This window comes from Apium graveolens, chromosome 10, assembly GCF_009905375.1.
Source record: "Apium graveolens cultivar Ventura chromosome 10, ASM990537v1, whole genome shotgun sequence".
NCBI classification, from domain to species: domain Eukaryota; kingdom Viridiplantae; phylum Streptophyta; class Magnoliopsida; order Apiales; family Apiaceae; genus Apium; species Apium graveolens.
In genome coordinates, this window is record NC_133656.1 from 132,175,355 (window position 1) to 132,191,544 (window position 16,190).

A 16,190-nucleotide genomic window follows, 5' to 3' on the forward strand; every position below is an offset into this window, starting at 1 on the left:
TAGTCTTTGTTTATCTCGCATTATGTGCATGTGAATGTTCTCATTGAAGCCTGTTAATCTTTACTTCATCTACTTGAACTGTATTTCTTGATGAATGTTTTAATTAAAATTGTGGTTACTAATAATTTGTGATGATTTGACAAATAAATGTTGAATTTGAATCGACATATCCTGAGTTACACTTGAGAAAGGTAGAAGCAATTGAGAAAGCTCAAGAGAAATAACAGGCCCAAATCACTGAGGTCCTGACTAATCAAGCTTCTCAACAGGCTCAATTGAATGATATTCAATCTTCAGTGGAACTTCTTCTCTCACTCCTACTATCAGATGATGCCAAAAAGGGGGAGAAGATAGTTAAGTCTAAATGCTCTAATGATCAGATACTGAAGAAGAAAGATGATGAAGCCGATGACCAGGGAAACCCTAGCAAAGGTAGAGGTCAAGTTCAAAGTAAAGGGCAGAGCAACAAGGTTTCTTCAAGGAAACTAATTACTGAAGCAAGCAAATCTTCTACTCAAAAGAAGACAAGTTCTGAAGCTGCTAAAACTCAAAATCTGATAGCAAGTACTGAAACTCAAAATCTGATATCAAATTCTGATGAGCAAAGTCTGATGACAAAGCCTGATGTTCTGATACAAGGTGGAAGTCAAGATTCTCAAAAGTTCATGCAAACTCTGAAGCTCAAGGGAAAGCAGACTACAGTCTACTACAAAGATCACAAGATTCAGACACTTGATGAGGAAATTGCTAGAAGATTGTTTCTGAAGCATAATCCAGGAATGGATTTAAAAAATCTCAAGGAGGAAGAAACTAGATTTTAAGATGAAAAGAAAAATCTAAAGCCAAAAGCTTTTGTTGCAAAGAAACCTCCAAAGCCTAAGGTAAAAGGCATTGTGATCAAGGAGAAGTTAAATACTGAGGCATCAAAGCCCAAAACAAGATCACAATCTGAGATTGATCCCAAAGAGAAAGGGAAAGGAAAAGTTGATGAACCAACCAAGCCACTGGAGATGAAAATTCCTCAAATTCTGATAAAGCCAGTGTGCAAAATGGTTCAAGTTACTGATGATATTCTTGCTGAAGATGAAGATGTTCAAACTCTGAAAAGAAAGAAGATTTCTGAAGAATCAAAGATAACCTCTGACAAGGCTCAAGTTGTTCAGAGTGAAGAATTGCAAGCTACAGCAGAAACAACAAGTACTGGTAAAGTCATCAAGACATCGACCTCTGACAGTGCTCAAGTTGATTTAGACAAGATGGAAGTAGCTGATAAAAAGAAACTTTTGTGGAAAAATGTCAAACCATCAGATCCAAAGAAAAGCCAATAGTTATCTGATTTCATGACTATTGGATTGAAAGCCAGAGAAGCAAGAGACAGAGCTGGACTAGGTTCTGATGAAGTTAAGATTAAAACCGGAGTTGAAGTTGCTACTAGAGATCCATTTCTTTTAACTGACAAATCACTTGAAGATGTTACACAGAAACACCTTGATAAGGTTATCTCTGTTCAAGTGGTACTGGATGCTCATGACAAGCACAATGTCAAGGAAAATTTGATTCTATTTCTTGAAGATGGAATGACATATCAAATGTTAGAATCAGATGTGTTAAACAAATCACTGAAAGAACTTTAATTCTTTCATTACCTTTTAGAGGTAAAGTCTGATATTACCAGGAGATGGTCAAATTTCATATTGAAGACCATCAGAGATAAAGCAAGAATTGTTGGTTCAAGAGTTACAGAATTCATTCCTAATATTGTTGAAGATGATGGAAGTGAAACTCCAATGAAGAAGGATTCTGCTAAGCTTGAAGTGTTACTGAATGAGAAATGTCTATGCTACAATGAAGATTCTTCCCATCCTAGGGTAATAAGACTGAATGATGGTTTAGAAATAAACCATATCTCTGCTTTAAGGACTGCAATCTACCAGATTGGAAGTCAGAATGAAGAGATGAGGCAAGTCAAGACTACACTCTCTCAAGTCCTGGGGATTAAAGAAGAAAAGCTGATATCAAGCTTTGTCAAGAATCATTATGGATTCAGCTTGACTCAGTGAGATTCGTAAAAGCTAGAAGGACTGTAAGTTGTAGTTAGTTATCTAGTTAAACTCTTATTTGCATTTTTACTTTAATGTTTTTGACATCATCAAATCTATTAACTTGTATATTTTGCATAATTTACAAGTTGGGGGAGATTGTTAGATATATTTGAGATGTCATGTCTAATATGATTCATGTTTAGTTTTCAGATCTTAACAAACAGGACATATCAGGACTTACTGGAATCAGGACTTACTAGAAGTCAGAACTTAATATCAGAACTTAAGGTCATATCAGAACTTAAGTACGGGAAGACTTACAGTTAAGGAAGGAAGCTGATTTACAGTAGAAGATCGAGACTAAAACAAAAGAAGATATGCATGGAAAGAGTTAGAAGACTGGAAGACTTGTAGAAGATATCTGATTGATATATTTTAGGAGACAAAATTATATTCCATATCAGTTAGAAGTTATCTTGTAATTGTGTACTATATAAACACAAATTTAGGGTTTACACTATATGTATTATCATTATCGAGAAGATTATACATTGTAACCTAGCAGCTCTTAGTGATATTTGTTCGTCACTAAGAGAGAACAACAGTTCTTATTATAACAGAGTTTATTCAATATACTTGATCTTTGTTACATACTTGTGTTAAATCGATTTGATTGTATAAGTATTCAACCCCCTTCTACAGTGTTGTATGACCTAACAGAGGATCTTCCAGTTTCAATAATCAAAACAAAACTGCAAGGCAGGGTAATGGCAAGAGAGTTATGCATGATACTTCAATTGTGTGTGAAGTATGTCATATGACAGGACATAGTAAGGACAAATGCTTTTGTGTGCATGGATATCCTTCTTGGCATAGGCTTCATGGTAAACCAAGGCCAAAGCCTCAGATTAAAACCGCTTATGCCTATAGTGTTGTTGTTGAGTCTAGTGGTCAAACTTCCGCAGTAAAAAATATTGATTCTATAGGCTTTACAATAGCTCAATGTCAGCAATTGATGACTATGATTCAAGGTGGATTTAAAGAACTCTATGATGCCAACAACGTCAATTATGTTTCACCTACTTCTTGGAACACTGCTGGAACTTCTGCTACTCATCTAGCTGGTAATGTCATTCACTTTGTTTGTCATACTAATAGCAAACATAGTTTAAGTGCTGATAAGTGGATTCTAGATTAAGGAGCTACTGACCATATCACTCCTCATTTTGAGTTACTCACTGATGTACATGTAATTACCATTGTACTGCACTTACCTAATGGTTGTCACACTCCTGTCACTCATGTAGGCACTGTCCACCTTCACACAAATATTTTCTTAACTGATGTCCTCTATTTGCCTACATTTACCTACAATTTGTTATCTATTCCTAAACTCACATCCACAAACTCTTGTGCTATATTTTTTAACTCAAATGTCTGTTATATACAGGACCATATCTTGAAGAAGACCATCGAGATTGATGAACTTCAAGAAGGCATGTATCTTCTTCACAATCCAGTTGTCAGTCATGAAAGCTTGCCAGTCATTCCTCTTTCTAAAAGTCGAACATTATATAATTCTGTTACTTCTCGTTCTGTAATAAATTCATTATTTTGGCATGCTCGTTTAGGGCACCCATCTGTTTCATCTATGAAGTGTTTACCCAACTCAATGTATCAAAATTATGTTATATTTAATACTTGTGAAACTTGTCATTTGGCTAAGCAACAAAGATTGCAATTTTCTGATAGTATTTCCGTCAGTTCTACCTTATTCGAAATTATCCATGTTGATGTTTGAGGACCGTATAGATTTAAGACCCATGGAAATTGTAGTTACTTCTTAACAATTATTGAGGATAAGTCTAGAGCAACTTGGGTTTTCTTATTTGTAGATAAAACTCAGGTCCATGTTCTGTTAATGAACTACATAGCCTACGTTCATAAACAGTTTAATTGTCATATTAAACACCTTTGTTCTGATAATGGCACGAAATTCTTGAGCACTCATTTTCAATCGTATCTTGCTGATCATGGTATTATTCATCAGCGTAGTTGTACATATACTCCACATCGTATCTTGCTGATCATGGTATTATTCATCAGCGTAGTTGTACATATACTCCACAACAAAATGGTGTTATGGAGCGTAAACATAAAACTTTGCTTAACACAACTAGGGCCTTGCGTGTTCAAGCATCTCTTCCTATATCATTTTGGGGTGACTGTATACTTAAAACCACTTACTTATTAAATTGAATCCCTGTTCAAAGCCTTCAAGGTCTGTCTCCCTATCAGATTCTTTTTTCTGAACCACCACCATTTGATAATTTGAAAACTTTCAGGTGTTTATGTTATTCTACTGATACTACTCCTCATATGGATAAATTCAGTAATAGATCAATTAAATGTGTGTTTCTTGGCTACCCCTTCTCTCAAAAAGCATATTGACTTATGGATATTCAAACCAAGCGAGTATTTGTTTCTCGAGATGTGTTGTTTAATGAACATATATTTCCTTTTAAGGAAATTTTTGTGTCATCTCATGCCCTCAGCTCTTTAATCCTGATGTTACCGAGTTTATTGATCCTTTCTCTGATTGTTCTGTCCCTGATCGCATCACTGATTCTCCACCCCTTGACACATCAAGTTCTCCTGTAACATCTACCATATCTCATGTAACATCCACCATATCTCATGTGCCATCTACTTCAGAATATGTCCACACTATGGATACCCCAGTACCTATCATACGACCTACACGACAAAGTACAAGGCTCAAAGCTATACCAACAAAATTTAAGGATTATGTTGGTTTACCCAATATATTGAGTTTATCAGTTATTTAAGCGCATCATTTTTCTAAGTTTACTCATGCACATCAAGTGTTTCATAGTAATATCACTTCTGTTCCTGAACCTGCTTCCTACAAGATTTCCTGTCAATGCCATGTCTGGTGTGAAGCCATGACTGCTGAACTTACCGCTCTTGAAGCTAATAAAACCTGGGATATTGTTCCTCTTCCCCCTGGCAAGAATGTTGTGAGCTGAAAGTGGCTATATAAGGTGAAATTTAATCAAGATGGCATTGTGGAATGATACAAAGCTCGGTTGGTTTCTCGGGGTTTTACTCAAACTGAGGGCCTCGACTACTTTGAGACGTTTACACTGGTTGCAAAAATGTCTAGAATTTGTGTTCTTCTTTCATTGGCTGCTGTAAATAATTGGTTTGTCACACAGATGGACGTGAATAATGCATTTCTATATGGTGATTCGGAGGAGGAAGTATATATGTCTATTCCTTAAGGTTATTGTTTGCCTTCTGAATTTGCTTCCTACTCTTCTTAAATTCCACTTGTTTGTAAACTGGTTAAGTCTTTATATAGGTTAAAGCAGTCCCCTCGAAAATGGTTTATCAAGTTCAAGTCCGTGTTACTCCCATACGGATTCAAACAGGCCACCTCTGATCATAGTTTGTTTATATTTAGCATCCTCAGGTTTTTCGGCAGTCTTTGTTTATGTTGAAAATATTCTGGTGGTTGGTAATGATTAACATACAATTTCTCATTTCAAGACTCATTTGGCCAGTCATTTCAAACTGAAAGATCTGGTTCCAATTAAGTACTTCCTTGGCATTGAAGCTGCTCATTCAGATAAGGGCATTTATCTTAATCAACATATATATACTCTTGACATTATAAAGGATGTTGGTTTCGAAGAGGCCAGGCTTGCTACTATTCCCATTGAGCAAAATCATACATTGTTAAGTAATACTACTTCACCCTTTCTGTTTAATCCTGGCCCTTATCGAAGGCCGGTTGATCGTCTTATTTACTTAACAATTACTCGTCCAGATCTCTCTTATGCGGTTCATGTTCTATCTCAATTTTTGTCCTCTCCTCGACAATGTCATTTGGATGCCGCATTCCGTGTAGTTCGTTATCTCAAGAACACTCTGGGACAAGGACTTCTTCTTTCTGCTTCTAGTCATCTTCAACTCACAGCTTATGCAGATGCTGATTGGGGAGGTTGTCCTCTTTCCCGTTAATCTCTCACTGGATATTGTGTTACCATGGGGTCTGCCTTACTGTCCTGGAAATCTAAAAAGCAGACAGCAGTGTCTCGATCCTCTGCCGAAGCCGAGTACAGGGCTTTAGCTGATATCTGTTGTGAGATTACCTGGTTATTGAATTTATTTCAGGAATTGGGATGTTCAAATATGCAGCCTATTTGTTTATTTTGTGATAATCGTTCTGCTATGTACATTGTTGCCAATCCTGTCTTTCACAAAAGAATAAAACATATCGAGATTGATTGTCATCTCATTCGTGAAAAACTCCAGAAGGGACTCATCACTACTGCTTACATTGCATCCAAGGAACAACCAACTGATCTTTTTACTAAGGCCATTCCTTCGTTTTCCATGTCTCATTTACTGTCCAAGCTCAATCTCCTCCCACACTCAAGCTTGAGGGGGATGATGAGAATACTCATGCAATTCAACGCCCTTAGTCAACATAGCTAAATATTCTATTTTGCTTTTAGAAGAAAAGTTAGTTAGTACGGTTGTAATCTTTTATTATGTAGTCTGCTTAGTTGTCTTATACACATCATGAAATAATGTAACAAACATCTCAGTTCCTCCATTAATGGAGCTGACAAATGTACTTCTTGCCAGTTGGGAAAGGGGGAACTAATATCATGATTGTTGATAGAAGTTTCTAACTTTGTTCTTGACTTCTTGTACGAAGACACTTCTCTCTTTTTTCTTGTTCTTTCTTTTTAATACAATGAATAAGAAAAAATCGAAGCATCATTGATTACACTCTCATTTAGTATATTGATAATGTTTTATATGTTGAATATGATCCAATTTTGAGAGAGTATGTTACTTGTCATACATGTAATTGCAATTCAATGCCTGATTTGCTGTTATAATTTGTTATATGTGCTTGATAATGTAACCATTTTAAGGTATGCCGTTACTTTCTACCTATAAAGTGGTTGCTGATTTTATCAATTTTGCGGTTATTCCATAAAAAATATCAGTTATGAAATTATATTTTTAAGTGGTGTTGGATTATGTATTTAGAGAAGAATCACCAATGCATCGATTGGAGATGTCTTGTTACGTGATATGCATGTCTTCTTTAAAGATTTAGTAAATATTGCACATTGACAAAAGATTCATTCAGTTGAAAACAAATGAGGCCTAAAACACAAAAAATAACTGAACCAAACATCCTGAAATACCTAGTTAAATCTTCATTAGTTTTTTTTTTATTTTTCACAATATGCCCAAGCTCTCCTCCTACGTAGTAATTGACTAACTGTTTTCTAAAGCGGCTATCTTCTGACGAATACTTTTGGTAGGGCTCGGCTCATATAAGAGGTGAGTCGAACTCCAACACAAATTTGATGTTGATAATCTCGAACCTAACTCCAACACAAATTTGATCTTGTTTAATTAATGGAGTTGAGCCGAGTATGTATCGAACCAACTAAAATCCAGTTCGAACGCAGAAACCCGGTTCGATTCGAGCTCGAACTCATGTAACTAAAAATAAATTGTTACTAAAATTTAAAATTAATATTTACAAGTCAAAAATTAATTTGTTATTACTTATATTAATATTTTTATTGATGAACTCGCGAGTATACTCGACTCGTCTCATCTTGATTAACTCGCAAGTAAACTCAAGTCGTTAAACTTAACGAGCTGAGCAGATCTCGTTTAAGTTAAACTATCAGCTTGACTCGTTTAAATGTACCCAAATTCAAACTTGTTTATACTCCCTCCGTCCCGGCCAATTGTTTACATTTGGTTTGGGCACGGAAGTTAAAAAATATGTATAAAGTAGTGAAAAATAGAAAGAAAAGTGAGTGAATTAGTGAGACCCATTGATTTTTAATGTATAAAAAGGAGATAGTGGAGTAAAAGTAATATGAAATGGAAAAAAAAGTGAGAAAGTGGTGAGACTCATTTACTATTTTTGATAAGTTTTGAAATGTAAAGAATTGGATGGGACATCCCAAAAAAAATGGTTGAGACGGAGGGAGTATTTTATTAGCTGCATCGCTCAGCTCAGGACATACTGCAACCCTACTTCTAGCTAACAGGTGTGCATCAATTTTCATGTAGAGTAATTGTCGAGATCTTGTTCAATATCTGATGTAATTGTCGAGATCTTGTTCTATATCTGATGAACGTAATATCTGATGAACGTGGACTATGTAATGTGGACTATGGTCTGTTTCTTATATATCTATGCGAGTCAAACTTTAGGTTGGTGTTGTTATATCTAATTACTCCCTCAGTCCAAAAAAACGTTTTCTATTTGTGTTGGACACATTTATCAATACATATTTTTGATTGTTAATATCTTTAATTTCGTATTAGTATTATTTCGTATTAGTATTAAATATAAAAACTCCATTATATTAAAGTACTCATGAATACGAATCCAACAAAATCACTCATGATTATGTTTGATATGTTTGATGTTATAGATTTGACGAAGTATAATATTTGTTGGTTTACAGCTGTATGTACCTCTTCATTATGTTATGAAGTTGTTAAATCTCTTACTTCCATATGGCAAGATGTTTATTAATCTTAAAGGAGTTTCTCTGGTTATATATGTTTGAAATTCAAGTTTTTTTATATAAAATTTAGTGGGTTAAGCTCTACATGGGTCATGGAGTCCCCAAAATTTTCACATAATGTTGTGGTTTGTAAATTCGGTACAAGTAGAATAATTGTTTAATGGCCGGTTTGGGCTTTCGTTGGTGCAAAAATCCTAGTTAGTGGCCTGACTAAATCCTTGTTTTTGTATTTTACTTCTTATGATCAATTGTGGGAAATAACATGAAAAAAAGTTAAAATTCAGCAACAAAAAGAAAGTTCATACTTAGCATTGACCTTAAATTATTTGCATAACCATTTGAGCATGTGAACTGTTAACCAGAATTAGTGTCTCATCTTCCCTTTATATTGTAAAATATTTGACGGAAGATACTTAGCAAAATTACAAGGACATCTTTTAATTATACAAGGCTACTGATCTGAACTGGAACTTCATATTTTTGGCTTCAGAAAAAAGATTTGCCAGCTTCCTGGAAATGTTCTGAAGGTTTCTTTTCCCAGCAGATAAAGAACTATGACCCTCTAAAACTTGGGTCAGTTTTCATTCTAATCATTATGCTGATGATAGTTGTCTGTCTTTGCTCACTCATCACAAGAATAAATCGACACAGTTGTTAATTGTGACTCTTCATGTCTGTAAACAGGTTTCCACATGTCATGGCATTGCGTTTAGTGCTCCGGTCATTGCTCTGGGATCCTGTAAGTTGTAAGTACTTATGAGTGATGACAGTTATATAGAATGAGAGATGGTATATTTTCTGTTCATATTCGTCAGCAAGTGTAAATGCTTGCTCATATCTTATTTAAGAAAGAAATTGATATATAATGGTTCTGCTCAGACCTATTTTTTGGGTCTAAAATGTGATGGATAACTTCCAAATCAAATTCGCATTAATTTAGAGCCAAACATCATACTAACAGGATAGCTAAAAGCAATCGTGGCCCTGGTCACCTGTATTTGACAATGACGAAATGTCATTATCCATGTAAATATGAATTATCAAGCACTATTTCGGGCCGTACGGATTATATTATGATCAACTTAAAGTTTTTTGAGTCTCTTACATGAATAATTTGAATCTTGAAATAAAAAGTAAATGTTTTGATTTTACATTACCTGATAATTATTAGGATATACAACAGCTAACTTGTATGCATATATTTGAAATTTGTAGTTCAGTGTGATCTCAATTGGAACTCTTGTGTGGTTGGTTAATAGTGCGTTAAGCAGTAATTTAATGGCGATAGACATTATTCAGTGACAATTGCGAGTTTTCTGGAGTTTTAGTGATCTTTATATTATACTCAAGACTTAATGAACTTTTGAAACTCAAGTTTTACATCAATATACTCATCTGTGTCTCTGTGTTTCAAAGTCATTCATTTTTGCTTCTGAAGTTTAAACCTTGGATTTTTTTCCCGATCCAAGATTAAACAGGTATGCATTCAGTATTTCATGGACAAAAATGAATGACTTTGAAACATAGGGGCATGTGAGTATATTAGTGCAAACCTTGAGTTTCAAAAGGTCATGAAGCCTATACTTAACTGTCACAATCTTTAAAAATGGTGCAAGAATTGTACTTGGGAAATATCTGATACGCTATGTTTTTAATTTCAAAATAGGAGGACCGGTTAAGTGTCGATGAAGCTTCACGGCATCCTTATTTTACACAAAATGCACAAGGTCCTAAACATGGACCTATATAGATTGAATTGGCATCACTGCCTAAGAAGTTCTGTAAACATAGAGGTACTCTGTTTATCTGGAGCTGTGCTAGCTGAAAGTTAGCTGTAAGCAAATTGCATATTATTTATTATCATATTTTATCTGTCTTCTGTAAGAGAACTGAACAAATTATTTCAACCTGTTGAAGTGGGCTGTCTTCCAGTTGCGAGTTGAATGAATTACTACAGCCCCAACCTGCACTTGTTCTACAAACATCTGTTTTAGTGTATATACATCATTTGATTGTTTAGAACACAGTTGCATGACTAGTTGAAACTTATAGCATAAACCCAACAGTTGTAGATTTGTTCAATAATAGTTGAAAGCATAAAAAACGGTATATTTACTTGTAAATTTATGTTCAAAATTTGTTGATAGCATAAAACAGTTTTTAAGTAGAACCAGATGACAGTCGTTGAGGCAGAAAAGGGATAAATTATAATTATCTACAAGAAATTCAATCATATCATATGATTCGCAAGTGTAAATGTCATTAAAAACGTTAGTGCAATGTGAAATTATATAGAAAAGAGACTCCCAAAACTAGATACATAATCTCTACAGCCACTGTCCCATTCTTGTTTGCCAACAAAGTGCAACTTGACCATACAAACATAATAGTTTAGCTTGCATTTGGCATGTGAGATGAACACAACTGAGAAAATAATTGTGATATAATTCTATACAATTCTGTAAAAGAAGGGTTTGATGTCCATTTGCAACATTACACCTACTTGAAAACAAAAAAGATAACACGGGAGCATTAGAGCAACTGTTGAAATGCGTATGACGTGTGAGGATATAAATATTGCGTATGCAGTGTCGAGCAACCTGCAAAAGGGTGAGCAGGAGAAAGAAACTTTTGATGATAGCATGGTGGTTTGCTTTAGATGCTATCACAAGTCTACTGCACATCCTTGGAACTTGCGAGTTGAGCCAATGGCACCACAATAGCTGACAGATTATCCATGCTCCCCTTCCTCAACGCAGAATTTACTACTCGGCCAGCCAATAAAGACCATAACAAGTTTAGTGACATATTCTCAGAAGCCTCGGTTTCTTCTAAAAGTTCACAAACATCTTGTGAGGTCATACTTTCGAAAATGCCATCAGATGCAACCACTAAATACATGTCCATGCTTTTCAAAGACTTCCAATCTGTCACTTCCGGTATTGCATTGACACCATACCTTGCCATAAAATCAATCAAACAAATATATTAAAGAGATCACAAAATAGGAAGACAAAAAAAATGCTTCACCATTTCTATAAAGGTATGTGCTTTTTAAACATCGACAGAGGAAAATACCTAATGTTTTCAGCATACTTATCTAACAACATGCTACTTGCACAACGAAACGAGCCATAAGGGGTCCATAGTGTTGGAAAAGTAAATATGATTTAAATGTGCTTAAGAGAAACTAGTTAATAAAAGCAAACATAATATGTCGGACTTCTTATTCTTCAAGAACTACCTTTTAAGATAAATGTCGCCAATAGAACGAGATACGGCTAATATACCATTAACGCGAGGTACACCCCATACTCGAACAAAACCACCAGCAGCCTCTATCCGAGCTTTTTCATCATCTCTGCTTGGATGATGATCTCTTGTCAGTTCCTTAGCTGAGAGCTTTGTCACAGGATGATCTGCATTTTCAAAACTGATATGAATGGCGGTAGCACAAATAATCTTATTTAGTTAATACGACATCATTTTGACAACCAACTATAATAGAAAAAGAAGCTCTCTGCTCGGTGATAGAATTTACTCTCGTATGAGCATAGGAGTGCTTTTGAATCACCAACATTGGCAACTAAAATATCACCATCCAGCAAAAGAACAACTGTGGCCGTAGACCCGGAAACATATTTGTTTTTTAGAGCTTCCTGTTATTATGCGGAAATTAAAAAAATATACAAGATAAAATAGATGTGTGGACTTGAGAGCAAAGAACATGAATCGTCCAGAGCAAAATTTACCAATGAAAATTTCATATCAATATCATGGATAGCTCCTAATAGTGCTTCCTTCAAAATGTTACATACATGTATATCATCAGTAACCGCCAACCCTCCTGGAGAACTGAAACATCAACATAAAATGAATCATTTACTAACTTACGTAAGATCCCACCATGTGATCTATGCAATTGAAAAATCTTGGTACCTATTTAAATATCAACAAGTTTGCCATGGAAATGAGACACGTAAAAGCTTTAAATAATACCATGCTTTCTGAAAGTAGCAAGTATTGATATTATTATATTTAATAATACCCTTTGGTTTGACGAAATTTCATTACATTCAGACATCAGAATAAGCCTTTAATTAGAGATCAGAACTCGATAAAATTATAGACTAAACAAGAAGCAATTCTGACTTTGGCAAAGTAAAGTGCTCACAGTGGCAGAGCTGAACCAATTCCAGGGTACAAAAAATGTAGGTGTGCAAACAGTATTTACTGTCGATGGGTAGATTTGATCCCGTGTCCTTTATTCAAAATATTAATACCTTGAAAAACTTCGCAAATTGTTACTGCCAGATTTAAATATTTACCAAGTACATTTCAATACGCTATAGTTCTAACTTCCACCAGCCAGGATAACTGTATTTTATGATACAATGATACATACAGTTATCATATCAAAAAGTTCAGAATGGTCCGTGGGTATCCCGTGTACTACATGGCTTCGCCCCTGAGCGTTTCTACAATCATTTCAATATAAAAATAAATTTTGAGCTAAAGAGTTTCTGAGGCATAAGATATACATCCATCTACTTTAAAAAAAAAATCAATTATAATTACATCCAAAAATGAACAAAGAAATACCTCCCAAGTGTTAAAGTATCATTCTCTGTGTTGTTTTTGTTTTGAGAAACCAATTTGCGTTTTTCCACAGAAAGCATGGACTGCTTGTAAGTACAAAATATAACATGCAGCAGAAAGTAATCCAGCAAATAATTTGAGGCCATCTCGCTGGCTTCCTTGCCTCCATGACCATCAAATACTGCAAGTACACCAACTACTATCTCCTTAAGCTCATCTTTACCTGCAGCCACAGAATGTAACATGATTATTAGCTCAAGTGTTCAAGCATGCTCATGAATCCGTCTATAATTAGCGAAGGAAATGAAAAATATTTGCGAAGCAAATTCATGTGTAAGAGAATTCATGTAATAGTGAATAACTTATTAATAGGTTATGTAGGAATCCAGAACAGTTGTCTTTATAAGTTATGATGTTAGCTATTAGATAGAACGATTAACCAACTAATTGAGGGTCAATAAAACTTTGACTGACATAAAGAAAAATTCATGAGCTGGTCCTGTTTATAAGAAAAATAAGAAACAATTCTGCAAAAGTTGATTTGAGACTACCAACTACCAAGCACTGGTATCTTGAAATCAATATTGCACGTAACGCGATCCTCTTGATAATCCCGATGCCCTTGAACTGTAGCAAACTGGCAGTTAGTAGTTTGATTATTAAGGATTCTAGGTGGAAGGACCCACTGAGGACACTCAGGAGACTGAAAAACGGCCGGAGCACCACCTTCATCATAAGCCATCATACAAGCCACTGAAACCTCTTGAGCCGTTGCTGTAAGTGCGTACATAAGCAACCCAAGTACTGCTACTGTCATCATTAGGTTGGTTTGTCTATTACGCTCCTGGATCAAGATAAATGAATAGCAACGACTAAAATAAATAATAACAATCAGTTCAGCTGAATATAATTAATATAACAAGTTTTTCTGAATGAGCGGGTAAGTCAGTACCACTACTTGAGATTTGCAATAGAACTGTATAAACTACGACTGAAACTAGTACAGTCGCAAGCAACATAATATGTAATTACTTGCATTACACTTTGACACCACAAACACTAGGAAATCAGTTGTAATTTGTATATCTATGCCAAGAAAGTGCCTACAATTTCAATTATACTGGAGTTCTTGGAGTCCCAACATGTTCTACTTCGGAACATAATTGTTTTGCAAACATTTTATGCTAACATGCGACTCCTGCGAACATGTCATGCTAATATACGCCTCAAAAGGCTTAATTGTAACTGGGAATTCCATAAAATTTGCCCAATATTATATGATAATACTAAAAAAATTGAAATGAAACTTTACAGTAGACTTTCATAAAAAACCCAAAAACAAATAATCAAAAATCATGGAATAAATCTATTACTATAACACATTAGACATTTATCTGTAATAAATTGATTTAACATGTTATAAATACAACATCACATATTACTAAAAGATTTGAAATATCCCTTAATCCCTTTTTATCACAAATTATGGGTTCGATTCGTAAAAAATGGTTTAGGAGAAAATAAGATTTGCAAGCAACAAGTGTGTATCAATCATTCTATATGGACAAAAGAAACAGTTTCCAGATGCATATTGCTATAGAGAGAGGGGGGGAGGGAGAGAGAGAGAGGGGGGAGGGAGGGAGAGCGAGAGAGAGAGAGAGAGAGAGAGAGAGAGAGTCACCAGCGGCCGGAGCATATTGGTATTTTGGAGCATATTGGTATTTTGGAGCTGACTGAGATCAATTTAGCAAAGTAACGCCCGCAAGCTTAACCAGTAACCCCTTTGTCGCTCATTTGACATTTATCGCTTAAAAACCAGTTTTATAACCGGTGAAGAGAACTCCCAATTTCGTACACGAAAATGAAACAAAATTTATGGATTTTATTTGATATTTTTGATACAAGTATACGAAAATACATGAATAAATTCAGTATCAGTTTTGAATTTATCCTTCAATGCATGACACGAAAAAAAATATATAAAATAAATATATATTTGAATAAATTTATCAAAATATATTAATACATATACCTTATATTAATATTTTATATATATAATTTTTACCAAAATAGATTTAAATTAAAATTTTACAATACTTAAGTGCACTTGAGTCTAAAACTGCAAACGAACAGACGAACAGAGTCGAGTCGAGCTTAATTTTTCCTTAAAAAAATGAGTCGAACCGAAACGAGTTTAATAACCGAATGGAAAGTGATGTTCAAACTTAGCTCATTAGAACCCAAGCCGAACACGAGTTTGTTCACGAACAACCGAGCTAGGCCGAATTCGAGCGGAGTCGAGTTATCCACTGATAGTTTGCTTTTTTCAATCGAATAACCTTAAATTATAATTTATAATTTTACAAGTTCGTATCGAGATCAACTACTAATTTTATCTTACAATTATATACGCACGCACTCTCATACTCTACACTTATTTCTTAATTTAAGTCGTTTTATTTTTCAAGACGACTTTTAAATATCCAATTTTATTTTTACTTACGAGACATCGTAACTTTGCAAATCGTACATTGCTTTTAAAAATGACGATTTCAAAATTTATTATATTTTGTTGTTTTACTTAAATTTGGTTTGTTTAAATTACAAGTTATTTATTTTATTTTATTTTTGAACAACGGAAGCATATATTAGAAATAATGGGCCAAGCCCATATCATCCTTACAAGCCCATTTAAACAGGTCAGCCCAAACAAAATCACATCCAAATTAACATCAGTCCAAATAAACTACTAATTAACCAAACGTAAAGTAAAATAACAAAATACTAGAATAAATAAGGCCCAAAAGAACCATTACAACTCTTCATCTTCCTAACTGCAGTGCTGCATCAGAGCTCCATCTCTTCATCATCCTGGGCATCACCTGGAACTTCATGCTCTGCCAGACCAGCCGGAAGCTCTACCACTACCTGAAACCCTTCACCA

General features: G+C 34.8%; 1 protein-coding gene and 1 long non-coding RNA gene across 5 annotated transcripts; one reads left to right on the forward strand and one right to left on the reverse strand.

The window, feature by feature from the left end:
- Positions 1-8,999: 8,999 nt before the first annotated feature.
- LOC141689094 (uncharacterized) lies at positions 9,000-10,591 on the forward strand. Its single transcript, XR_012562247.1, has 3 exons — positions 9,000-9,220; positions 9,332-9,393; positions 10,314-10,591. It is a non-coding gene; the product is annotated as an uncharacterized LOC141689094 (long non-coding RNA).
- Positions 10,592-10,887: 296 nt separating this feature from the next.
- On the reverse strand, positions 10,888-15,085 carry LOC141692450 (putative protein phosphatase 2C 51). Of its 4 annotated transcripts, none has more exons than XM_074497296.1 (7): positions 14,928-15,085; positions 13,798-14,090; positions 13,250-13,469; positions 12,400-12,502; positions 12,189-12,306; positions 11,892-12,066; positions 10,888-11,606 (listed from the first exon to the last, which is right to left on the reverse strand). In XM_074497296.1, exons 2-7 carry the CDS (start codon positions 13,979-13,981, stop codon positions 11,321-11,323), a joined length of 1,086 nt encoding a protein of 361 aa, XP_074353397.1. In that variant the 5' UTR covers positions 13,982-14,090; positions 14,928-15,085; the 3' UTR covers positions 10,888-11,320. The 4 variants fall into 4 exon arrangements, with proteins under 4 accessions (XP_074353397.1, XP_074353396.1, XP_074353398.1 ...); XM_074497295.1 differs by having other exon boundaries at positions 13,805-14,056; positions 14,928-15,071; XM_074497297.1 differs by having other exon boundaries at positions 13,798-14,056; positions 14,928-15,071.
- Positions 15,086-16,190: the final 1,105 nt, after the last annotated feature.